The sequence below is a fragment of the Anser cygnoides genome, chromosome 4 (assembly GCF_040182565.1).
Source record: "Anser cygnoides isolate HZ-2024a breed goose chromosome 4, Taihu_goose_T2T_genome, whole genome shotgun sequence".
NCBI lineage: Eukaryota > Metazoa > Chordata > Aves > Anseriformes > Anatidae > Anser > Anser cygnoides.
This window is the reverse complement of record NC_089876.1, coordinates 16,047,398-16,074,423: the sequence shown is the minus strand read 5'-3', so window position 1 is coordinate 16,074,423 and position 27,026 is coordinate 16,047,398. Positions and strand designations below refer to the sequence as shown.

The window sequence follows — 27,026 nt, the reverse complement described above, 5'->3', positions numbered from 1 at the left end:
CTTCTTATATTCATGTTTACTCCTCTATACATTCTAAGCGCTTTGAAACAGGAACAATTATTATTCATTAATAACCCCGCTATGACCACTGCAACTAACCAATGGCATTTTCAGCCTCGGCACTTCCCAAATTGCAAGAGTTTATGCCGCCTTGAGGGCTGGTTTGGGGGCCGGTTGGGTGTGTTGGTGTTTGTGGTCCCACGGAGCATGGCACAGGTGGTCCAGGACCCGGTGGGCTGCCGTGAGCCCTGGGCACACCAGACGACCGCAGCAGCACCATCCTTCACACAGGCTGGCTCACAGACGGCGTCTCCTTCCGGAGGCCTCCTGCACAAAGTGCCGCACAAACACGGACAGCAGGCCGCTGACCTGAAGTGCGAGGTCAGGTCCAACAAGCACATTGAAGTCCCGTTGGCTTTACAGTTAATAATTCACCTCTCACTTTCCTTTTCCAATCACGGCCTTATTTGTGCAGTGCGGCGTAGATTAATAACCTTAAAGCTGCTTTGCACTACTGCCCCTGAGCCCGCGCGACCTTTCCACGCGCGCCCTTTGCACCAACAAGAAGACACGCAAGACCTCTTCCCTCACACAACCATCTTTATTCCCACCCCACGATATAAACAGAACCCGAATACGCCCCGAGGGCCCCAGCTGGGCGGGGGGAGGCTCGGAGAGGAGGGGGAGGCTCGCAGCGGAGGCATCGCCGGGCTGCCGGCGCGCAAGCGGTTAACGGCGGCGGGGCCGCACAAGATGGCGCCGCGCCGGCTTCGCCCCCGTCCCCGCCCCGCGCTCGGCTCTGTAGCGGCGGCCGGGCCGGGCCGCGCGGCGCCGCCGTCGCACGGTGATGAGTCAGCGGCAGGGGCGCGGCGCGGCGCGGGGCTCGGGGGCGGCCAGCGCGGAGCGGGCGGCGAACATGGCCGGCGTTGCCGACGCCGCCGCGCCGGGGAGCGGCGGGGAAGGGCGGCGCGGCGGCGCCCCGGAGCAGCAGCAGCCGCCGCCGCAGCAGCCGCAGCCCCAGCAGCAGGAGGGCTGCCGCGGGGAGCCCAAGACTCTGTGGGGGAGCAGCGAGCCGCAGGCGGCCCCGCAGCAGCGGACGGAGACGCTGGGCTTCTACGAGAGCGACCGGGGCAGGAAGAAGAAGAGGGGGCTCTCGGGTGAGGAGCGGCGGCGGGGAGGGAGGCGGCGGCCCGAGGGGCTGCGGGGAGCGGGGAGGACCCCGGCGGGGCTGTCCCGGCTCCTCTCAGCCCGGCTGAGGGACCGGGTCAGCCTCAGCGGGTGCCCGAGGCGGGGCTGAGGGCGCTGCCGCCGCCGCCGCCTTCGCGAACTTGGGCGAGAGACTTCAAAAAGTGCGCCGGGGTGCGGGGAGCGGCGTTGTTGGCGGCTCCGTGAGGAGAGGAGGGAAAGGAAGGGCAGGGAACGGGGCTCGGCTGGCGGCTGAGGCCCTTCTGCCCCCTTTGCTTTGCTCTCAGCCGCCCAGCTCGGCCCCATCGGTGAAGCGAAGCTCCTACACTCGCCCCGTCCACCCTCATCTCTTCAGACGAGCGTGTTCATAAAGGGCGATGAGAGCACTGAAGTTTCACCTAGCGCGTTAACCGATCGGTGTCCGGACGCTTTTTTTAAGTTATAAGGGTGTCTGTAACGGGAAAGCTTCGCGCTGATGTTAAAAATGGGGTTGTTAAACCTGCAGCCTGCTGAGGACTGGCTCCGGAGAGCCACAGGGGCAGAGCAGTTCTGTGTCCTCAGCTCCGCTCCTCGGGTCTGGGGCACACAACTTGGCTTTCTTCCTGAGGCACGAAACACGCTTCATCGTTAAACATTGCTTGTTAGGTACACGTAATTATCAACATAATAGTCTTTTCCTCTACTACTGAAAGTAGCTGTGTTATTAGAGCCTTGAAATCCTATGCGGAGTGTTAGAAGAGTTTCTCACTGACTGTGTTTTCCTACCTAATGATTTCACAGGGAAAAATAATAAGAGAAAGTAGATTGACAGTAACGGCCTTTACACAGTTTTATTTACATTTATACTTGAACTGATTATTTTAGGTATCCATCAAGTAACTTCTGAAATTTAGCCCAGCCTCGTTCATAAAAAGTAAAAATTGTCATCTAAATGACATGGTTGACATCTACACCATAGATAAATGACATCTAAATGACATGGCCAAGTTGATTTGATGTTGGTAAACTTCCAACCAACTATTTTAGCACCTTATACTTAATAGAGTGGTTAGCTGGAAATGTGAAGAGTGCTCAAGAAGTGTTCAGATTTCCAAGCTGTCTGCCTCACCGTTGGCTGGAACGTGACACAACAGGTCATATCAAATAGAAAAGAGGAAAAAATAGTGATCGGAAATTAGCTTAAATCATATAGCAACGACTGAATGGTTTCCTTCTAAGCTTGACAGGTGTTATGTCTGTTTCTGGTGTATTATGTCATAGTATCATTGATCGCGCTGTTTTGGTGGTGAAACTGCTGCAGTTCCCGTAGTTGTAAGGAGCTGGCTTGGTTACAGTACTGTGACTTGGTTTGTGGTGGGGAAAATACGGTCAAGATGGGCAGTGATGTTCCTGAAAGACAGATGAACAGAACTTTTTTTAAAGCAAACAAATCGGTATGCAGGGGGGGAAAAATACTAATAATCTTCCAGCAATTGATCTTAATTTAAAAAAAAAATATTTAAAAGTCATTGGTGTACTCTGATTCTTCGAGAAAACATTACAGGAACAGGCTTTTGATATAGCAACTAAAAATTCTAATTCATCGTTGCTGGTAGCATTATGCTTTATAGTACACAGAAGTAGATTTTCTTTCAAGATGGTACAGTAGGGCAAGTACTGTACAGAGGAGTTATCTGGAGGGGAAGGAAATAACTAGATCAAAAATATAGGTATTGTGCTACTTTTGCCTGGAACTGTTAGCACTAAGGATTAATGTTCTGATTGTTTCTCAACAGAAAATTTGTGAGGCACGGTGGATTGTACATTTGCACAAGTTTTCCTCTCCGTTTCTGGTTAATGGTTATCCCTTGTGTCGCTATGCATTGAAGTATAACTTTGGTAAATCATTATCTTTTTATCTTGAAAAAATAACTGTGGCCTTTTACGTTTTGAAGATGCTTGTGCTTTTCTGTACCGACGTGGGGAGATGAATGAGAATACTTAAAGCATTTAGACTATGCCATCTGAACAATTTAAACTTAGGCCAAAACTTTTTGACTGCAGAGGAGGGAAATTTAAATAAATTAGAAGTAGGAATTAAAGCATTTTCTTCAATTTAACAGAAAACGATGCTTTCATAGCAGAATTAAGCCCCTTTTCAGGTGATTTATTGCTCTGTCCTGCCTTGGTGTCTCATCCTGTTCTGCTGGCTGTGTTTTTCCTACAGGGCCAGCACCGATCTGCTCCGTGGCTCTGTGGGCACAGAAGTAGGGTGATGCTGGGTGCTAGGAAGTGCTCGGAAAGGAGGTGGCTGGGCGACCGTGTGCTTCAGCACATCCCATCGCTGGAGAGGGTGTTTTGCGTGCACAGTCTGGAGCTTCTCTATTGATCAGCGTCAGTTGCGAGGAGTGTCTGGGGTGTGGAAGTTCAGCGAGGTGGAGGGAACTTAAAATGATTTGTTTTTTAACGACGAAGCCAATGAACCAGTTCATGTGAGGTAATGGGAAGTGGGAACAGACAGCTCAGCTGTTACTCCACGGCGGTTGCCCGTATGTCAATATTTATTTTGCAGGAAACTTGTGTTGGTTTTGAGATGCATTACCTTTAGGTTAGTGAAGGTTGGTTATCTGTGGTGTCAGAAAATGTAGCTGGGAAGTTACCAGAGTAGTTAGTTTGGATGTTCATACCTAAGCTTATCTTTTGTTGTTTTTTTGTTTTGTTTTGTTTTTCCCAATTCTTTCTTGAGTTTCAAATGATGATGTTATGGAGGAGGACTTCAGAAAACAAGTTTGGCTGAGATCTGAACAATGATTTAGTGGTATGAACTTCTGCTGTTATTTCACTAGCATGAACTTTGTTTGAAGCTTTAAATGTCAATATTAGTTTTTTTCCACTCATTAAACTACATGTTTGTTTATTTTTAAAACAAATACCTTTAGGGGTTACAGTAGCTGTAGCCTGCTAGAAGCAGATCAGTTACATAAATTATTGCGAACACCGTCCAAACAAGTCCTTACAGGGTTTGGTTCACGTAGTTGAAAGCAAATAATGATTGAAATGATCTATTAACAATACCTATTTATGTTAATATACCACTGCAAACTTCAAGATGCTTGTAATCCCAACAAGTTCTAGTCATGTGTCCGCCACCCAAGGCAGTGGAGGTTACCACCCAAGGCAAGCGCACACCCCTGCCTCTTCTGTGACTTTTAAACTTCTTTTCAAGCTGATTGCTTCTTTGCCTTAAAACTCTTGGTAATTTCTTGGCTACTGTTCCATCCAGCTGACGGTTGTTATCATTTTCGATGCGATCACTTTGGGGTGAACTGTTCACACGTGCTGTCCCTGCTTGTGTTCCTGTCTTAACAGCTGTTGTTATCGCGGCTGTTTTAAGGCTGTGCTGTGCAGCCTCTTCTCTTCACCTGCCTCGCCACGGATGGGGGCACTGTACTGTGCAAGGCCCCCCACAGTGGTCACCGAAACTCACTGAAGTCTCAATCTGCTGCTGGCAAGCATGGTCTTGTCCCACGATAAAGTCACTGCTGCTTCTCACCTGTCTAGATGGGTGATATCTGTATTTTGGACGTTGTGTGAACACTGAGAGTGTCTGGTTTTGAATGCCAGTAATAACCAGAAATTTTGAACATGAGTGTAGTCTCCTGTCACTTGTGAAGTGTTACAGATGGGAAGTGCCGATCTGAGAACTTGTCAGTGAGTGTTGTAAGCTCAACTTCCTCGTGCTGCTGATAGCCTGAGCTTTCATAATTGTCATTTATTTACTGTTGAAAGGCTATTATGTCTTTTTTTAAAGCCATATGGCTTGATTAAAAACTTAGGTCAGGCTTCAGCTTATTTACCTACAGCTGTTAAAAAGCAGAAGACCTATACATGCCTGATTGCATTTCAGTCTTGAAGGGCTTTTGATCTGATTAGCAAATGATCAGGACACCTTTACTGTTTGTGCACTGAATCACCTGCGATCACTTACCTGTGAATGCTATGATCTTACAGAAGGTGTTTTTTAAAATAAAGAGCAAGCTGCTAGTGTTGCTGAGAAAGAAAATAACTATAAAAGTCTAAAATTAAGCTCTAATTTAGGAGGGCTCTCAGTATAAGAATTAGATCCATTAGATACACTGCGTTCAGCATAGCTTTTTTAGTAACCTTTTGGAGAAGCAGGATGTCTGATGAAAACGATTGGCTGGGGAGAGTAGTTTATTTTGCTTGTTGGGAAGCGATCAGGAAATGGGAGGGAGTAGGACTCAGTTCTCATACAGCTCCTTCCGTACCAAGTTATTTGACGTTCTAGTTGCTATTAGCGGAAACCTGTCGTGTTAGATGTGACGGAACTGGAGCACGTAGCAAGTAACAAAAGCATAGGAGCCTTCTCACTCTGTGGAGTTAATGTCTGAAGTGTCTTCTGCTTTTGTATGTTTCCAAATGTAGATCTTTCATTACTGAGGTTCATCAGTGCTGAGCTAACAAGAGGCTACTTCCTTGAACACAATGAAGCAAAATACACAGAGCGGAGAGAGAGAGTATACACGTGCATGCGGATACCAAAAGAACTGGAGAAGGTGAAGTATTCTTTAAGATTTCTTTTAATTTCAAGATGAAATCTGCTACGTGAAGGTATTTAAAGGAATCTTTATTTTTCAAACACTTTCACTCAAAAAAAAAAAAATCTGCACTGATTAATTTTCAGTATTTTCAGCTAATGGCCACTTGATGTTATTAGCAGAGACTGACATAATTAGCTTGGAAGTCCAGGTGGTGATGTATTCAAAAATGTCACTGATCTTCAAGGAATAGTCGATCAAAGGAAAACCTTTGTTTTAAAGAATTTTCCAGTCTAAAAGTATGGTGATAGATTTGATTTCCATAGCCTTCTGTTTTGCTTCTGGCCACTGCTTACCACACCTTCCTTTCCTTCTCCCTCTACCCCAGTGTTGTGGTTCTTCCTGATTAATGCATTTCCGCCACCTCCGTTGTGGTAGCTTAAATATAATTCAGTGGGCCAATTGCAGTGCTCTGATGTAGAAGGGAATTTTGTTCTGGTGTAACCGTTTTGGAACCCTGCAGGACAGGGTGTCAAAGTTAGGAGGCAGCAGGAATGTACTCAGGGATGAAGAGTAAGGCGAATTGGTAATAACGTTGTGCAGGTTGCAGTGTTACCATAACATTAAGAGTTAAGATTGTTAAATTTCTCAAAACCTCTAAGTTTTGAGAAATATGGTAAGCCTAAACCAATTTAACACTACCTTATCTTGAAAAAAGATTCTTGCTCCCACTTCGGTCTCCCACCTTATACACACTACTTGTTTTGCATGAGCTCGTTGGACCATTCTGAAATGTAAATCAGCTCATAATGTGGCAGGGAATGCTTCAGGTTTCTTGCTTGTTTTGTTCTCTGCTAGGGTAGTGTGCTGAATTGCTCAGCCAATATTCTCACAAATCCAGAGTCTTTGAGGACAGAGGGGTAGCTGAATAGCTTGGAGTAGAGTAGAAAGTTTACATACAGAGAAGTGGAGAAGGGAGGGAGAGCAGGATTCCTTTTTGTCAGAGCCCCGCTTCCGCCTTCAGTGTCATGCAATTAATCCTCGGTCACAATGAGACCTAGCTTTACAGAAGTAAATATTCATCTCTGTTTTAATTATGTAGACTATTATGTGCAGTTTCCAAGCCACAGAAATTATTCTGAAGGATCATCACCATAGGTTTCCAATAAAAGTTAGAGCATTTAAGAACATACAAGACTGTTGGCCTCTGCTTAAATGGGGTTGATGGTGTAAGTGCTCAAATTACTGTTTGTTTTTTTTTTTTTCACGGTAAATCAGATTTCAGTCTCTGTTTTGAGTATCAAAGAAAGAATATGAAACTAAGGAATAAGCAGATGGATCTGAGAGGTAATAGATATCTTTTTACAGAGAGATTATGAAATAAATGTTCTTTGCCCAGGTTTAGTCCAGGCTAACTTTCATTCTAACTGTATCAAATTGAATAATACTCACTGAAAAAAAAATGAAAAAGCATGCTGATGAGCACCTAGAAAGCAAACTAAATAGCATGCAGACCGTCACCTATTGTAGGAATTGTTTGACTGTGTTTCAAAAGTCTGCTTCATTCAAATGACACGTCAGAGTAGGAAAGGAAGGGAAGAATTGTCTTAATGACTTGTATTGTTTACTACCTAATGGTTTACTTAAAAGAGTACGAATGTAAATCATAATCAGCTAGGATAAGAATAAACTGGAATAAAATTTATCTTCTGATATTAGGTAGGTACTTGATGTTCTTTAACCTGCTATTATTATATATAACGTTTGAGTTTATTTTGCAAAATAGATTTTATTGATGAATGAAAAAAAAAAGGAAATGCATACTATTATTCTAACGTCAACGTTAGGAGTTAATATGCCTAGCTAGGTACATGCCTAACTTTTCTTGAAATAGAGTTAGGGAAATCAGCAAGTGCCTAGAGTCTCATTCAGATAAATCTTAGATCCATTCAGAAAGCACATAAAGAAGGAACATCATCTGGGGAGAGATGGGTATATAACAGCTTTCTAATTGCAGAATTTAGGTCTAGTGTAATTATGATAGAGTTGCTTGGCTTTTGGCTATAGTGAAATGGCTTTAGCTGTTCTTATAAGTTAAGGAGGAAGCATTTAAACTGAGGGCGAGTATGTAAATTGGCCTCTTCATATTTTACATTCCTCTTTGTACGAAAGAAAAGTGCATATTTTCTGAAGGAGAACTACCATAGCTGTAATTAGGTGTGCAATAGAAAGCTGACTAGGTAGTGTTTTTTTTTTTTTTGGGGGGGTGGGGCGAAGACACACAAAAAAGAACAAACACATGCAGAAAATGGCTTTGCACGTGTGCACACAGCTCTACAGTTCTTTTTCCCCCTAAAGTTAAAACATTAATTTCTGTAACTTTAGAGGAAAGTCACTATGGGAAAATGAGCTGCAGTAATTAAGTGCAATTCATCTGTTAAATAAGGTCCGAGTTCAGTGAATTGGGGAAGTCTGTAAAATTCTTTGCTGTTTGGGCCTCATGGGGCAGAATTTTTGCTGAGTAGTCTAAGTGCATAGTTTTTTTATAAATTCATCTTACTCATCTTATTAGGTTAATTAAAGTAACATGTAAATGTATTTTTCATAAAACAGTATAATTGTTTGTAACTCTGTATAAACTACTAACACCTGTTTTATTTTTATAATTTAGTTGATGTTTTTTGGAATCTTTTTGTGCCTGGATGCTTTTCTGTATATATTCACCCTGCTTCCTTTGAGAGTTTTTCTGGCAATGTTCCGGTTCATCACTTTGCCTTGCTATGGATTACGGTAAGTTGATTGAAGAGGAAGGAGTTTATAGACTTAAATAATGTTTTCTGTTTATCTGTGTGCTTAACTTTATGGCCTTTGGTTTACTAATGACTTCTTCCACTGTGAAGCAGAAGTTTTGCTCTAACCTAGCCAAAGCAACAGTGTTTACGGGTACTGTTAAGCTTTGCCACCAGTCACTGTCTCGAATGTTGTTTCCTTCAGATGGCAGATTGCCCCTGAATGTGCCTGAGGGGTGTTGTTAGCAGAGACGTAACCTTATCCTGGGTCGTTCCGTTCATTTAACTAACATCTATTTGAACAGTGTTCTGGGATTTGTTAGTCTTGAGTTAATGACTCAGCCTTTGTATTTTGACAGACTCTTTGATATTGAAACCAAAAATTAACTTTTACAACAAATGAATTCTCCTGATTTCCCCAATAACATTTTCCCAAGGGGTCCCTGTATAAAATGGATTTTTTGTATTCTTTAAAGGAATCTTGGAGAGTAAGTGGGATGGGACTAGATAGAATAACCTTAAGAAATTTAACAGTCTTAACCCCTTGACTTTTTTTTGCTTAGATCAGTACTGAGGAAGTTACTAATTCATAGTATTTTTTTACCAAAAAAATGGGACGATTAATTTCCTTGATTAAAAATTGCTATTTTAAAGTAAACTTGGTGACATAATCCTAAGTGTAACCTAAAAGGATAGGAGTCTTTATATGGATGTTTTAATTTTTCCTTGAATAAATAAGGACTTCGGGGTTTTCATTCTTCATTTCCCAAAATTTGATTTAAAAAGTTGATTAATGGTTGCTGATTATTTTTTTCTGTTAATCAAACCACTTGCATTTACATTATTAGTAGTCTTTTATATGTGAAGTGCTTTTCAATGCGTAGTTCAGGATGTATCTTCAGATTAGAGAAAATGCATGTCTAGTTGCATTAAAAAATACTATTTTAAAGTATTGTCCTGAGTTGAAACTTTTGTACTTGGGTGCTGCTTAAAATAGACACTAGGTGGCAGTCTGTCATACTGAATTTTGCTGTTAATTTTGAGCTGAATTGCATATTTTCAAAATGTCAAGAGTTTTCCTAGCTGTGTACAGAACCATATGGCAGCTATTCAATTTTAACATGATGACAAGTCAAATTATGTGCCGACTTGTAAGTATCTGTATGGATGCTATTGCTAAAATATTAAAATTCAGGTGAAGGTAATGGATTTTAGCATACTATGTGGATTTTCTAGCTACTTTTTTCAATTTACAAAGTGTTCTTCCTTGTTTATAAACTCAGCTTTGTTTTTGACAAATGAATTTTCTGCTCTTTAGAAATAGCGATTAAAATTTGAAAGACCAGTTGCTGCCTTGGACTATTATGCAATTTACTGAAGAAAGTGGTGTTCAAAAGACCACATGCGCATACCTGCAATGTTAGGACTTAGTCTGCTTGTCTGATGATAGTGTGAACGGCAGAGTAGAATCCAGTTTAATCTGTTCAACTTGAATATGTTAACTTTAAAGCGTTATCAGGTAAGATTCAGTAAAACTAAGATCATCTTGAATCAAGAAGGCTGTGTTTTGGTAGGAATTCCTCAAACAATTTCTCGTGTCAGTTTCTTCAAAAGTTTACGGAATTTCTTTCCTTTGGATCTCAATTACCTCTTCACTACCGGAGGCTTTGTCTAAGTCATTAATGTTCTAAAGCTGGTGGATTTTTATTGAAAAGTTGACAGCTCGTGTTTATAGTATGTAATGAAACTTTTTCAGATATAATGACTCTCATTTCTGAATACTCAGTCTGCACTTTGCTTTTTATTTGTGTGTTTCCTTGTTTTTCTTCCTAGTTATGCTGATTTGTTAAGGTAAAAAATAAGATTGGGGCTTTTCTAGCTCAGGAAATACATTTTTGTGTTTAAATAGAGGTCAGTAGGTAAAATGCATCTATAATTCCACAAGGTACTTACAAAGCGGGTGGCTAGTTATCTTTTAACTCATGCTTCCTCACAAATGTCAAGTAAGTGCTGAGAGGTGTGATTAGGTGTTTTTTGAACCTGCCACATCATATTCCATTCTGTGTAGTAAATAAAAGTGCTCCTCCCTTCTTCTTGACTTCTTTCTCAACATCTAAGTGACATGATTGAGCAGCAAGTGTTCTGTTGACCTTCCACTTTACTCTTCATTTCTATTTCCTCATAACTTCTTTGCTCTCTATTCATTGTAGAACAAGGTTGTTACCCTTTATTTCTTCCAAACAATGAAAACACGTTCTATGTAAAATGGGTTAATTCCTGCCTATAATATTGTGCGCAGTGCTTACTTAAATGTAGGGGGAGTGTGCTGTCACCTCGTCCACATTTTAATATTCCATCTAAGAAAGCTAAGAGAACACAGTAATGTATCTTGAAGTTTGTTTTCTTTTTCTGCCTAGACAGTGTAAGTTGCTTCAGTTTGACTGCTAAATCATCATTCCTCATCACTGGATCTTTCATTTTGAGTCAGTATAGTTCTGTGTATTTGTCAGAGCTGTATTGGTATTAACATAGCTATTTTAGAGACTCAAAAACCTACTGACAACTTCAGTGAGAAGAATCCAAGATTCTGTCCTGAAGTAAACTATAAGCTGCAGGTTAAATTGTTGCAGTCAAACTGGCAGTGGCTGAATCATCAGATTGTGGTGGCTTTGGCAGGTGAAACTTCATTACTGCTCTACTCTATAAGTGTGCTCTTTAAAAAATTAACACTTCACAAAATTAAATTACATTAGCAGTCTTCAGAAATAACAAAAATAAAAAATTTCAACAGCTCTTTGTGTTTCCTTCCAAGTAGTGGAAAGAAGTTTCCTAAAATCTGCTCTTTGAGTCTTACAAACTAATCTCATTTTATTGAAATATATGACCACTTAAAAGCACATGCTTTGGAGCAAAGGGGGGGAAGAGAGAGAGAAGTGGACCTGGTAGAGCTCTTTTCAGACTTAGTCCTTGATAATAGGTTCCTAAAACTAGCTGTACCCATGGTTGAAAGGTACAGTTTTCTTTTACAAATAAGACTTTTTTTAAAAACCTCAGGTTCTGAGCAGATTAATATCTGCTTGTTTTGAATCACACTTATAAAGCTAACTTTTGGTGTGTTTTTTTTAAATACATTGCACACTAGTAAAAGCTCTTGTGGGAAAATCGCTATGATACAAAGGCTAAATTTGTATGTTAGTGAAACTCTGATAAGACTCCCAATAAAATTATACTTAAAGACATTTTACATCTTGTCTGTAAAATAAGTAAGGATTTTTGCTGTGGAAAGTGAGATTTCCTGTAAATTTAGCTTTCTCAAGAAAACATGGTGTATATGACTCCTCTTACATGAGGAACAATTGGGAAGACCTTTACATTTCTTCCATGTTGAAATAGCGATATAGATTATAAGTACATGTTCTGTGTTTTCTTTTACGATGTTGCCTTCTCCCTGAAATAAGTGAGTTTAGGTTTTGTCAGCAATAACATCATTAACTTTAGTTGTATTATATGTGCCTTTTAAATTTCCCACTGCCCTCCTGTAAAGTGATATATGTACACTTTTCAGTAGGAAATAAATGAAAAAATTACTTCAAGAAATAAATAGTAGGAAGAAAGCATCTCAGAGAAAAAAAATACACTGGGATTCTCGTTATGGAACTTTGTTCATAAATACATTTGAACCTCAGTTGCACACTTAGTCTCAAACTTATTTTTTTGGCCATTGTGACTTTCTACCAACCAAAAAGGGCAGGTACACTCAGTATTTTCTGTAGTAATCTCTCGGAAAGTACTCCTTTCTCCTTTCCATAACAGTGCATAGTGTAGCAACATTACAACCTTCTCTTTCTTTCTTTCTTGTAAATCAGACCGAAGGGAAGAGCACTTTCACTTCCTTTATAGGATGGAATGTGGTGTCACAGGGATTCCTCCTTGGTGAGTAAATCCTGATTTTCTTTTTCCTTCTATGCTATCGGCCAAACTCATCATCATGTAATCAGTAAAAAGACTGATTACAAACGAATAGGATAGCTAAGTTAACATACTTCAAAGGAGAATCCAATACTTAATACGCAGTACTTGAAACTGATTCAGTGCTGTTTATGGTAGGTATACTTTTGAATACGACTTCACTTCCCTGTGGAAATGGGTAGTGATCTTAATAGGTTTAAAACACTGTTTATACAGAGCGTCTGTGTACCACTTCAGCCCAATTTACAATAGGGTGTCTTGGAAACAAAACATAGCCCCTGCTGTACTTTATTTATAGTGCCTTAAGCATTTTATGTTTATTCTAAGTAACAGTTCAGTCAAGTTCATGGCTATATTTTATGTGTATTACAAGCTGGTTTTCTTGTAATACTTAAGTTTTGCAGGGAGTTCTTAAAGTTCATTGGCAGGTATTTTAGTATTAGATTTTGAATTGATTATCTGTAGAATAAAATGCAGTATTTTTTCTTATGCTTATTTACTGACTTCATTTACAGTTGATTCTGTTACTAAAAAGAAACACTTAATGAAGGATAATTTTAGTTGTCACTTATTTGAAACCTCATTTTTTTTTATTTGAGACAGCTCTCATCGGGGCCTAACAGAAAGGTTGGTTTTGTTTCATTCTTAGCATGGTTCTGTGCTGTGTTGTGTGCATGTAGAGGCTTTTTACTGTTTGAGAAATGAAATGCCATTTAGCTTGGCCAGCTTAGCTCTCTGTATACAAGTCTTCAATTGAGACACTTTTATCAGCACTAAGTCTGTATATGTCAGCAATTTTATGACAGTGAAGTTCTGCATACTGTATCTTTATTTTTAATTTCAAAGTAAGTATTGGACTTGAACAAAATAGCTTTTTTTCTGGAGCCAAGCTTAATTCCAAACTTGAGCATAGTTGTAAGAAAGTATTTTCAGAAGTACACTTCTCATTTTGAAAAAAATTAAGAGTGTAGCTATATGTGTAAGTATGCCCTTCAGACAAACTAGGTTTTCTTTCCCTGGCATCTTCATTTAGTTTGCCAACAGGGAAGCGTCATCACTTTATGCGTCAATCTGTACATTTTTGTTTATGTTCATATAAGGTTAGACACTTTAAAATACTGCAGTTCGTTATTGAAGGATGCATTTAAGGATTAAGACTTTGATAAAGACTAAATATCTGTGCAAAACAAAATTATACAGTTCACTTTTCATACAAGTATCTATGTTGTAAAAAGGGAGAAACAAGGTATCTAAGTATAACTGCTTATTTAGATCACTGTTCTGATAATGGAAGAATTTTACCAATTGATACATACCTTAGAGGTTGTCCAACTTTGAAAAACAGTATTTGAATAAAAGAATTAGGTAAGGTTTGCCCTAAAATTCTTGCTTGAATTTGTAACCTCAGAGCTAAAACCCTTCTTCGGCGCATTATTAGCTAAATGAACCTATTCAAATGAAAAGTTTTTTTTGAGTAGTGTGAAGTACAATAACATTTCTAGAAATAAATGTTATTTTAATTTCATAAATACACATATATGTATGTGATTAAGTTCCATGATTTTAAGATTTAAATATTCATCTAAAGCATTATTGCAGTTGTAGTGTAATTACATCATTAAATTCCTGCATGTGTGACATCAGTACTCTGAATTTTATCCATGATAACTCTGAAGAAGTAATTGTTTAGAGTTACCTGAATTACTAAGATGATGGTATCCTAAAGGAACCAATTAAAAATGTAGTAGTCATTCTGCTGGACATCTTTAAACTGTAAACATTGAACAAGAAAAATGTACTGAATTTGTGTTGGTTTAAAAAAAAATTATCTAAAAGGTGACAGGTAAACCACATGCTAGTGAAGAACTGGGGAGCACAAGTGGGCACGAAAGACAAAAGTAAATAAGTGATATGGCAGTATATGGCAGTCTGTGCAGAGTTGCATTTAAAATAATATATGCAGAGTGCCTATACATCACATGCTGCAGTAATCGTGGACTCATACAAGCGTACTTCTCTACAGGTTACTGTGCAGACATACAGAGACATGACATGGTGATGAAGCTGTAGACAACTGTAATGAGATTTTTAGTCTGTTTGTTCTTACTCTGTAGAAAAAACCAACTTATTGTTTTTCTTGTTTGTGTTCCAGCCAGTTTATATGCAATAAGCAAGGCTTATCGCAGCACTTAACACCTGATCTTGGTGGTTCTGGAAGTCTGTTACTTAAGCAAAATTGTGTATTAGTAGTTGTGATTTTTAACATATTAAAGTGATATCAGTAAACTGGTTTATTTTGATAATGCTGTACTTATTGCTAAGTAGTTTTAGCTGTACAGCTGTTGGAGGGAGCAAAAAGGGCTTGTTAGGGTAGATACCCCTGAAAGCCTTGAGCTATTTTGTTTCTTTAATAACCTAAAAAAAATAATAATACTGTGAAATCAAACATTCTGTTCAGCTGAAACAGTCAAAAACACTACACATCAGTAACTCTCCATAGCATCGCAACAGTCACTTACGTTATGAAAGACTGATTGAACCTCACTTTTTCCAACCAGTAGCTGTAGACAGAACTCTCACTAGTGAATGAAACGTGGATCACATCTTCAGGGTATAGTATCAAACAGGCACACTTTGCAAGTGGACTAGTCAAGTAGTCGTTATGGAAAAGACTTCACTGTTTTTCTATAACAGAACAGTTTAAATAGGAGGGATGGAAATTGTACTCTTTTCATGATCTATAGGTTGGCTGTTTGGAGAGGAGTTTGAAGGCTGAAAGGATGTAGTTTTGGTTTTCTCAGTGAAAATAATGTATTGAATCTGGATTTTTCTTGTCTCAGGAATGTGCTTTAACCAGTAAGGTACTGTATAAAAGCAAATGTGAGAAGACATCACCATCACCTCTTTTAGACAGGTTTTGAAAGAAAGGATACAGGCATCTGTCTGAAGAGTAGGATTTGGGCTGTGAAACTTGGAGGGTTTCAAGTAGTTAAGTAGTAACAAGTTACTAGTCAAGTAACTAGTTCCTTAAACTTTCTCATCTAAGAAAATTGCTTATGACAAAGTTTTCCACGCCAAATTTTTCCTTCACTGGGTTTTATGTATATCGTGAAATAAGCTTGAATAAGCTTGAAATGTCACAAATTCTTAAAAATGAAACATTTAAATTTTATTTGTTCCTAAACTGTATAAAAAAAAATGAGTGTTTAAATTTCATAGTAGTCTAATTTGATAGTATTTTAATTATGTAAGATGGCAAAGTAATGCATCCTAAACATTTATAAGGGAGGCTGCTTGTTCAGATGACATCATTTTCTAAACAGGAAGAACTTGAGTTCATGCTTTCTAAATGTGCTTCGGCACACAGTTGACAAAGTCATCATAACAGGCCAGTTCTCTGAATTCCTAGCTCATCGCTGATGGCAGTCAGTGCACTGTACAGGTTTTACCATGGTTTCACTCTCAGCTGTCACAAACACAGTGTGATAAGCACTGAGCTTATCCTTTTCCTTTTGTTAGTTGACTGGGCTGGAACCAAAACCTGCCGTGGTGTTAAGAGGAAGGTGTAGTAGGAAGGCTTGCATGTCACTTCCTAATCAGCATTAGTAACAAGCATGTTTATCCCCTTAAGCATGCATTTGTATAATTATATTATTTGGAAGCATAATTGTTTGTTTCAGTGGAGATTTTTTTTTAATTACGAGGCATAAAATGTTAACTGTAACCCATATGCTGAAGAATTTGAACATTTTGTTAAGTACTTGCTGTGAAACAATAATGTCCCTGCGTGCGTGTGTTTTTCTTTGTTCTATTAATTTGCTAATTAGTGTTACGGTGGAGGAAAGTTTGTCTGTAGATTCTTTGTGAAGGAATGCTTGGATTTTTCAGTTTGGATTCATGTAGATTGAAGCGTCAGCTCATGTTTAAACAGATCAGTGTATTCAGCAGTAGTAACAGAAAAGCAATTCAAGGTTTTATGTAGCAAAGAATGGATAAGCCTTATGCTTTACTATACAGGGACTGGGGCGTCTGAAGAAGTTTAATATAAAAATTCGCTTCCTTGGCAGTCAAGTCTGTACAGCTAAACATGAGGAATCGAAGCTTAGCATAATGAAACTGCTTGTGAAAATCTGAAAAGAGTATCTTGAAGAGCATGACTTACAGTAAAAAGAGAAGTGATAATGGAATAGCAGCAGAAAAGAAATGGGTGAAAAGACAGACATCTTGCATCTTGTTAAAGCACTTCTGAAGGATGCTGCAAATGCACTGAATCTGCGTATTTACTGGCTTATGACATGTGAAAATTATAATTTACAATATACTCACCTGTGTAATTAGCCAAATTGGGAAACAGTTCTCACATAACATTATTTCTGGAATCCACTAAGATGGTGAGAGGAACTACGTGTTGGACTACAGGCTCTCATGATATCTTTGCAGAGCAAAGTTCACTAAAGCGGTGAATGGCCGTAATTCACACCTGCGGTGTCAGTGTATGCCTGGGATACCTATTGCTGTAGAAAGATTGTTGCTTGCTGTTCAGTAAACAGACCGATTAAATATAAAACAGGATAGTTGTCATGCTCTTCTTTATTCATTGTTTTCCTTTTCTTGTTCATGAGGAAAAAAAAACAAAAAACAAAAAACACAATCACCAATAACTAATTTTCATGTGAAATCTTTGTATTCTGTTACCTATCATGCACAACTGTAAAATTGCAAATGCTTTCAATGAGTTGAGCTGTTTGAACTTCTGTCTCTATTCAGTATTTTCTAGAGTTAAGCACGCACTCAGTATTGTCTAGTTTTCTAGCATTTCAAAAGTAGGGAACAACACCATGAAAGCATCAGAACTGTACTGTGTGTATCTTGTTCATTTCTGGACATTGGTGACTTATAGTTAGTATTGCCCAGGGTTATGATGACTCTTCAGTTTTTGAGATTCTGTAGTACTCATGATGACGAATATAGCATTACAAATTTGTATGTGATACTACTCAAGAGGTCTGATTGCTGAGTGTTCAAGATTGTTCTGAAATTATTTTCCAGTATTAGCACCGAGTGTGAACGTAGTTACTGAGTTATTGGAGACACTAAGTGGAAACATTGAGGAAAATAAATGCAGAAAATGCTGTATGTAACGGATGGGCTAAGACTTCTTATGATAGGCATGAAATCATGTCAGTCTATGTGTGTTTATGTATGTATTTAAATAGTTTCATGTGAAGGACAGGAATGATTTATGACAAATGGAACCAATATGAGCTGATCATATACTAGAACTGCAATGTTTATTTCTCTCTGAACTCTGACTACATCATTTCATAACTGCAGGCTTTGCAGATCTTTCTGTATTATCTGCCAAAAGAGGACAGATCTATTATACTTAATCCATTTACTTGATTTCCTAGTCCTTGTAAGAAATAATTACTCCTATTCCATATTATATTCAGAGCCACATGGCTAAATCCTTCTGCAAATGTCATTAGAGCAGAAAAGGATTCTGCTGCTGTAGAGGTGCCATCGTAGATTATGAAATAGTCACGGTTAATCTCTCTCAATCAGAAACTTGTTAGCAGCAGACCCTAGATTTCTTGCCTAGACAATATAAAGGGATCTCTTCCGTGTAAACGAAAGAATAGTGAAACAGTTTTTAAATGCCAGGATCTTCTTTCACTTTCTAGAAAGTAGTTTTCTGTAGTCAGCCTGTGTAGTAGTCCCTTGTACTGACTATGGGTTAGAAATGCTGAGAGCTCTGTCATCAAATTGACTAAATTGAAATTCTGAGGGTATTTCGATGAGTTCCTTTAAGTATGTGATTTGAAATGCTTGTCACAGCATTACTGCTGCTTCTGCTTCTCATGGGGTGAGAAGTACAAGTTATTGCACAACTTTGAATAGAGCATACATTGTATTTTTAGTTAAAGCTTCAGAAAAGATTGAAGGAATGGTACTGAAGTTTTCTCTAGGTACTTGCTTGCTTACAGCAAGTGAGAAACTAAATCCAAGTCACCTTGAAGACTGTAAAGTAACATTCTCTAAAACCGTTATGTGAATGTACTCTGTTCTACAAAAGCTTAATTCCTGCAAGGCACAGCAGTCAGGTGTAGTTGGTCTGACACTTTTGGACAGCCTTTGTGTTGTATAGTAGTGATTATTTATTCAGTTGTTCTGTACGCAGCATAGTCTCAAAATGTCTTCATCTTTTGCGTGCATAGGATGCCATGTGTGATTTTGGCCGCACCTTTATAAGGTGTTGTTCTCCTGAGTTAGTTTCAGAATTGATACCACTTGCAGAAGTGCAGTTGTGCTCTTGATTATGTTCTTAGAGTTTGTCTTCCCCATGATGGATGCTGTCTACTTCTACAGCAGCTGCTTCTGACAGTGATTAGGAGGTCATAAATAACTATTTGGATGTTTTTCGAAAACAGCATATATTTTTTTTTAAAATATAGCATATTCAAACTGATAACATGTTTAGGAAAAAAAATAATGGGAGCATTGTCTAATCTCTGAAACTGGTGACAGAGGAATACAGGAAATGAAAATTCATGACTCGCATTCAGCTAATTTGTTCTGACTTCTGTAAAATGTGAACTTCTGCAACAGTCTTTCAGTGTGTGTCTTAAAAAGACTTAGATTTAACAGAAGTTATAGCTCTGTATGTTGATACATAATTGTTAAACTGTTTGATTTAATTCAAAGATTTTAAATGCTTTGCATCTTATTAGTACTAAGCTAACTAGACAAGTATATATTTATTACCTTGCAACTTCATGATGCTTATGGCTGGTATTGTGGCAGTCGAGGTAAAACTGTATTCTTCCTGGAGTTCTAGGTTATAGGATAATACTGTGTGATGATTAGTCTAGACTTCAGGGAGACTTGTGTGACTGTAAATAAGAAAACGACTGCATTGGTTCAGCCTCAAGCTCTGATATAAAATTGTGCTGAGACTGCTGCAGACCTTAGGGCTAAAAGAAGGTATGGAATTGCAATTAGGATCTGTTCTTTAGCATCTGGATCATTATGTTGAAATTGAAGATGACTGCTTCATTTCTTTCTCTTTTGGTTATAGCAAATGCAGTTTCTGTAACTGAGGAAGTCAAAATGATAAGTAGAATTGCCTGGAAAAGAGGAGGTAGATGAAAAGTTAAAGGGCATGCATGGAGAATGTTCTTAACAAGTGAGATATCTTACCCAACAAATACGATATTCTAACTAAATGGATGTGGCAGATAAGAGGATCCTGTTCAGGAATGTGATGCTTATCATGGTGATGGTGTTAAGTGTTGGAGTGGGGGGCTGGGGAAGGATTAATAAACTACATTGAAATGCATCCTTGCTGAATAGCTTCAGTAAATTCGTGACTGACTGACTTCGTAACATTTATATTTTGTGGGGATGTGACACTTAGTGGAACTTCTTGCCCTTTGTATTTCAGTGATAGACGTTTGCTGCAACCTGCTCAGGTGTGTGACATGCTCAAAGGAGTGATACTGGTCATCTGTTACTTCATGATGCACTATGTTGACTACTCTATGATGTATCATCTGATAAGGGGACAGTCTGTCATAAAGCTCTACATCATCTATAACATGCTTGAGGTAAGAATTTTGGCATCGGAATATCAAGCATGTTGTTTTCAGAATGTTTTAAAAATACACTGTGACAATGTTTGTTCTTAGAATTTGGCACATTTTGTTCTCATAAACGTGCACACCTATTAAGCCTAAATGTAGCGAAACAGTCAAGATCATGAAAATAAACTTTGTAGATATTGGTTTCTGTAGCTTACTAATCAATTTAGTTAAATGAAAATTGAGAACTCAGAATGGAAGAGCTGAAATGCAAGAATGAACGACTTCTTGAGCTTACTAATATAAGCAAAAACTATTGATTTGAAATAATCTTCCTCCTTCCTTCATCCCTGGTCTCTCTTGGGATCTTAAGATGTGAAATCTGACTTTTATTTCTTCATTACAGAAATACAGTTTTCATTATATGCGAGGACTCCTGTTACAGCTTAACCTATCCTGAGTCCTTGCTGGCAGACAAAATCTTGAATACATTTTAGTAAGTTGAATGAATATAGAGAATCAAGAAAAGAAAATTCTGTTTTGAAAGGGTAAAATAAGCATAAAGAGAAACCATGGGGAAAAAAATGTTCCTGTTTTGACACCAATGTAGAGCATGAGAATTTTAATTGTACTTCTGCCATCAATGATTCACTAAGTAAATAACGATTTTATAGCTATAATCTTATCTCCAACCTGCATATATAGGACATACTAGTGATACAACCTCCTTCTGAAGGGATTCAGTCACAGCTTTGTATACGAGTTACTCTACTAGGGTTCTGAGATCTCTGAATAGCCTGTTTACCTTTGAACATATGTTGTACCTTCATTTGAAGACTACTTGAATGGGCTATACTTTGTGAAAAATCTCTATATTTTGTATGAATACATTTGTTCTCTCCTCATAAAGTATTGTGCAAGGAACACTCTTCATTATCCCAAGTCACCTAAATGTCTCAGAAGCCACTTCAGTTGCTTATTCATAGGGTTTTTTTCCTTTTTATTTTAGAATTGGAAAAATTGGAACTTGATGCCAATGGTAGTTGTGTTGGGAGTATTCATCCATATATATAGTTCCCTATCCTGTGAGATTATCATGACTATCACTTAATAGTCTTTGAGAAGACTTTCAGTCTATTAATGCCAAAAAAAAAAGTACAGCACCACATGCTTACCATGTAATTTGAAAGGACACTGAAGCGTTTGCTGTGAGTTGGAACCATGTGCTGTGCCCTTTTGAATGATGAGCTGAGTTTCTTTGCTATTTTGACAGAACCCAAAGTGTGTCTCAAGAAGTGGTACCTGAGTTTCCCTTCCCTAACTGAGGGGCAGAAAGACGGAAATGTTACAATGCATAGTTACTATAGTTATTAGAAAACTTACTTAGAAGTGGGAAGTTGGAAATCATATTTAATTACCACGGTGTCTCATGAAACCTGACATGTCAAAACAAAGGACATATTTTTAAAGGGGCTTTTTCTTACAGCAATAAGTTGCAGCCATAGAATCGGCAAAAAATGGCACGGAATCCCACTGAAAAACTTCATAGATTGTCAGCTTTAACAGGTTGTTCTTTCACTTGCTTAGACTACTTCAGTGAATTTCATTACAAGTCGACTACTTACACAAGAAATGAGATTTTTTTAGCAGCTGTTAAATATGCATTTTTAAAGCAATAAACTTTACATTTTTCACAAGTTTTCAAAATCGAAAAATCTCTTTAATTTAATCACTGAGCTACAGAGATGTTTACAATGTACTAATGTTTTCGGCTGTTAGCATGTCCTGAGAACACTGTCAGGGACAGATATGAGGGATGCAACATCTTCAAATTATGTGCAGAATGCTCCAAGTAGCCAGCCTAAGGGGAGCGTTCAGCACAATTGGCTTAAATGGCACTTTTCTTTTTTAGATTCAGACCCACCGGCTCCTGCTCCTTGTGAAGCCCCAGTGTGCGTTATGCTGGTGACACCGCTCACCACGGAATTCGGCTGGAGCCTGGAGCCGGCATGTAGGGTTTAGGTAAGTCACATTCGGAAGAGCAGACAACAATATTGTGTGGTGGGTTTTAATTTTTTTATCATACCAGATAAGAAACAGGACTTGCGTAAATAAAAAGGAAATCAAAGCCGCCATTTTATTTATTAAACCCCTCACAATATTGTTGACAAAAACTTACCAAACTCTAAGCATTCTGTGGCAGGAATTACTACAACAGGTGTACTTACTCAGTGGGTTGTCACAACGAGCAGGAGCCAAACAAGGCGGACCACTTTAATTTACAAAATTTACAAGCCGAAAACAATGCCATTGTAAATATCTCTCAAACTGATGTTTTTTTGAACTTCAGATTTACGATAATGCATCAGCTCATGATTCATTTTGTTTTCATAGGTGATGATTAAAGAGTAACATTCAAGTTAATTAAAAGATTAAGTTAAAAGTTGAAAGATTAAAGTAGAGCTTGCTTGAGACACCCAGTAAATTGTTTTTATTCAGCCTTCATATTTCAGGAAATTTGAATGTTGGCTCAAATAAGTTAAAACATACTATTTGTATCCCTTTTAGAATACTTACCTTTGGAACTCTGTTAATTAACAAAGTTGGGAAATGATGTGAGACCTGTTTACTGATGTTGTCTTTAGAATTTATTTTCTAGTTAACGGGGCGTGGTTCAATATTTGCAGTCAGTTCTGTATTGCTGTCTGCTGTTTTAATATGCCCAAAGTTGTCATCTTACAGAAAGACAGTAAGAAATATCAGTTTTGTTTAAGTAGAGGTAATCGGTTTTCATACTTAACCGTTTCATTTTGATTGGGTTAGTAAGCAGTAAAAAATGCTTTCTATTTTAGCCAGACACGTGACTTGTAATACTGAATTTAATTTTTAAAGTGATTTTTTTTCTGGATCTATGTGCAGCTCAATTTAAAAACTATTGAACTTGAGTATATAGGCAGAAAAAAAGCATTTCTTTCTAATCATTTTCACTTTTCTGTGCTTGCTAGTTAGGAAGTGTTGAGCTGGTGTAATTCCTTGTGACCTTTCTTGCTGTGTTACTGAATTACAAGCTCAGTTTTCTGTCCATATTTTTTCTACCTTTAGAATTACTGCTACGTTTTTTCCTATGTACATATATTCTTTTTAGTTAAACTTCAGACGTTTGCAGGTGTTTTTTCTGTTTTTTAAATATCTGCTTTTGGCAGAATTTCCAGCCCCTCTATATCTTTTAGTGTTGCTGCAGTATTTTTAACTTTGATTTTTGCTTTATCCGTAGATTTGTATTGAGTATGTACCTCATTCCAAGCTGTAAGAAAACAATACAGCCAAATCTAACTTAAGTCTTTTCTGTACTTGTGAGCTGATATTTCCTGTCCTGCATTCAAAATTCATTTTTTTTTCCCTGTTAAGTCACAGAGTCTGGGGAAAAATGGTTTGCAAAAATTTTTAGCAATGGTTTGATGCAACAGACATACTGTTTTATTAAAGGCTGAAGTTTGAACTGTACTTGGATGTCTTCCAAGGAAGCATCTAAGATAAATACTATATGGTTTCATATTGTGAATACTGTTGAAAAGGGGAAAATAAACTTGAAAGATAAAATAAGTTGCTGAATATATGAAAGGACCCATCTAACTGTGAAATTGAGAGTGGGATGATAGCAAAAAGAGTTGAAAACTCATGTGAAATGTTTTTTAGGTTGAGCTGTACTTACACTGGCATATTCAAGTGTCTTAGAGAAAAATATTGCTGGAAGGCAGTAAAAAGTTCTTCTTGTTTAGGTGGCTGATCGTTTGTTTTCTTCATTTGGACAAGATATTTTGGATGCTCTTTACTGGACAGCTACAGAACCGAAGGAAAGAAAAAGAGCCCATATAGGTGTGATTCCTCACTTCTTCATGGCAGTGCTGTATGTCTGTATCCTTTTTTTTAAAAAAAAAATACTTCGTAACGGTATTTCATTTCAGTAGCAGACATCTTTTTTAATACTCAGGGACTCAAATAAAAAACAGTAGCTGGATACTTCGTGGAAAATTAGGTTACTGTTTTGTGATTGAGTATTTTGGGTCACAGGATCTTTAAGATAGTGGAATGGTAGAAACATAGTTGAAAACATTCCCTTGAAATAAAGGGAGAAATGCATGTGTGAAGTAACGTTACAGTGAACTGATAAAAATGATCTGTAAATAAATATATACATTGATTAATTCAGAATTCTTGTACCTTCCCCCATTGCCTGTGGAATCTTTAGGCTGATTTTTTTCCCCTTCAGGTAATATTACAGTTCTCCTGTTTGATTGGGCTCTTTCAGGATGAGAAAGCATAATTACTACATGCTGTAAAGCACTGTGTGTACACTACGTAGATTTAAGTACTGTCTTGCTGCAAACCTAGGTTGATGGATAGAAACTCTTTTGGTTGTTTAACTTTGAAAGTAAAATAGGAAATCAAGTTTTGATGCTGTTCAGTGCTGTTTGTGCAGAAAAATTATTTCCAAATATGCTTCCTTAACCCTGCTATCTACAGTCCTGCATGCCATTCTTATAATGGTTCAAGCAACAACCCTCAATGTGGCCTTCAACTCTCACAATAAATCATTGCTTACCATCATGATGTCCAATAATGTAAGTATGTAGCTTTGTTATACAGCTGCCCTAAATTTTTCAGCATCCTTCATTTTAGTGTAGCACACTGTCAATTTTCAGATTATTTGATTGTCTGATTTGCTTGCACCAGTTTGTTTTCAATAGAAACTAAATAACTGCTTTTAAAAATTGCAGTTCGTTGAAATAAAAGGAAGTGTTTTCAAGAAGTTTGAGAAGAACAATCTTTTTCAAATGTCAAATAGCGGTATGTATGGCTGTGCTAATCGGGGAAAATGTGAAATAAGAGGCTGATCTTGTTTATTCAATATTAGTGTGAAAACAGCTTTAATTTGATGAATGTGATCATTCTGACTTGAATTCTTGATCGCCCATATTGTCTCAATAGGACAAAAATGTGATTCTATTTCTAAGAACGCTATTTTTCCTTGAATAGCTAGTTTTTATTTGAGGTGCTAAAACAAATTTAGCACACAGCCAATAGGGTTATTACATAAAAAATGCAAATTTGTATTGTGCATATGATCTGTTCAAAAGTATTTATACAAATAGAGATACAGAATATATTTTTTCATTCCAACTAGATTTTTCAAACAAGAGAACCCAACTGTAGTATATAAAAAACAAACAGAAAAGCAGCAGTTTGTTTGAAAATGCACTGTTTTCATTTTTTTCAAGGCATCAGGCTTGCTTCAGATTTTGAAATCTGACTGCTGATGTGTTTATCTCATTCATCTGCAAATTGCAATGATGATAAATGCAAGTGTTAAATTGTTTTGTGATCCTTTAAATGAAAGACTGTTTACACAGAAACTTAACTATATCACAAAGCAGAAAAAATAACACTAAATTTAAATCTTCCTCTTGAAAGTTCTTTAAAGCCAAAAAATACTCTTACTGGCAGGATTTGACAAGAAGTTTATCCTATGCTAATACGTATTTTTATTCCACTTCTTAAACACTTACATTTTTTTAATTAAAAATATTTAACTTTACAGTGAAAATATCTAAAAGTGATGTTGATTACTAAAATACTGGCAGAAAACACTTTTCTTAAGCTTTCATTAAATCAGTATTCAGTGAAAATAACTGAAAAGTCTTGTCAAGAAACGTCTTCAGACTTAGCAATTTGTGGTGCTGTTACGCTTCAAATGTTATCCTATTATTCAGTAATGCAGTTGCAGGAAGGTTTTTTAATATACGAAAAAATGTGCTTACTGAAGCAATCTGCATGGATCATTTCTGGAAATTGGGTACAGAAGTAAAAAATCTCCCTGCCTGGTCTGGGAGGTCAAGTCATAGGACTCCACCCCAGGTCTGACGGCTTCTTCGTTCTTACAGTTCTGATGACTGAGCTGATGTATCCAGCTCTTCCCTTCTAATGCAGCAATATAAAAGCCTAGGAAGAAATCTTCTAAATAAGGTGTAGTAGTTGGCTTGAAACCTTTTTTCTGTACTACAGGACCCAGTATATAGTAATTTTCATATCCAAGATCTGTAGAAAGTGAAATTTGCCTTGCTAATTAACTTGAAACGACAGGTGTTTTGTCTCTGTTCTTGCACCAGGAGGTGCTGTTTCTTTTCGGATCCCACAAGAAAGGCAGGAACTTTATCAAGAAAGATAACTATTTTATTAACATACTGGAAAAGGTGATAGCAAGTTATGAAATCTTTTGTTCGTTCTGATGGTGGGAACCCCAATTTGATGCTGCATTGGGTGGGTGCTGCAGAGATCCTATCTCTGGTGAAGTTCCCAGCATCTCCCCCCCCCCTCCCCCCATCAAACCTGATCAAATTTCTTGTGAAAGAGGTTGTATAATGCAAGACATAGTAAATGATAGACAAATACTCACTCATTCTGTGGTTTTATGTAGGTAAATATTTGTTTGGAGTTGACATCTTTTTTTTTCCTAACTAGATATAAAAGAGAGGTTCACCAATTATGTGCTGCTACTAATTGTATGTCTAAGAAATATGGAACAGTTCTCATGGAATCCAGGTAAGTAAACCGATAGAAAAATAAAATAGAAAATGCTAAATTCCTGTGTGTTAAGTAACAGTAAATAACTGTAAATATCTCAAGTCATAATTTAATATTGATTATACTTAGGATTTTTAACACAGTATTGAACAAATATTGGTTAAAAAGTTAGGCTTCATATTAATAAAAATGTTTAAACTTTAATAACGTTGAGCGAGTCTAGGTCTGTGTGGTGTGTTTCGCTTCAGTGTTTCGCTACCTAAATTTTACCTTAAGCACCTAAGAGGTTACAGCTACAGGCACTTGGTCAGTTCCTTATGTATACTTAACACCTACTATCCAGTATTTGCAAAGACCGTGTTCCTGGTCAAGATAAGCCTTTA

The 27,026-nt window shown here is 37.8% G+C and overlaps 1 protein-coding gene across 5 annotated transcripts in view; it reads left to right on the top strand.

The window, feature by feature from the left end:
* Positions 1–843: 843 nt before the first annotated feature.
* Positions 844–27,026, top strand: part of TAPT1 (transmembrane anterior posterior transformation 1) — a 39,398-nt gene continuing 13,215 nt past the window's right edge. The window contains exons 1-9 of one of the 5 annotated variants that reach the window (XM_048046954.2): positions 844–1,157; positions 5,611–5,741; positions 8,395–8,513; positions 13,085–13,108; positions 19,926–20,088; positions 23,841–23,976; positions 24,586–24,683; positions 24,840–24,909; positions 26,581–26,661. In XM_048046954.2, the coding sequence (XP_047902911.2) occupies positions 848–1,157; positions 5,611–5,741; positions 8,395–8,513; positions 13,085–13,108; positions 19,926–20,088; positions 23,841–23,976; positions 24,586–24,683; positions 24,840–24,909; positions 26,581–26,661 (1,132 nt within the window). In that variant the 5' untranslated portion in view covers positions 844–847. Of the gene's footprint in view, positions 1,158–3,960; positions 3,983–5,610; positions 5,742–8,394; positions 8,514–12,378; positions 12,446–13,084; positions 13,109–19,925; positions 20,089–23,840; positions 23,977–24,585; positions 24,684–24,839; positions 24,910–26,580; positions 26,662–27,026 lie in introns of those variants that run through there. The other 4 variants (XM_013180259.3, XM_066995680.1, XM_013180270.3 and 1 more) reach the window with 4 other exon arrangements.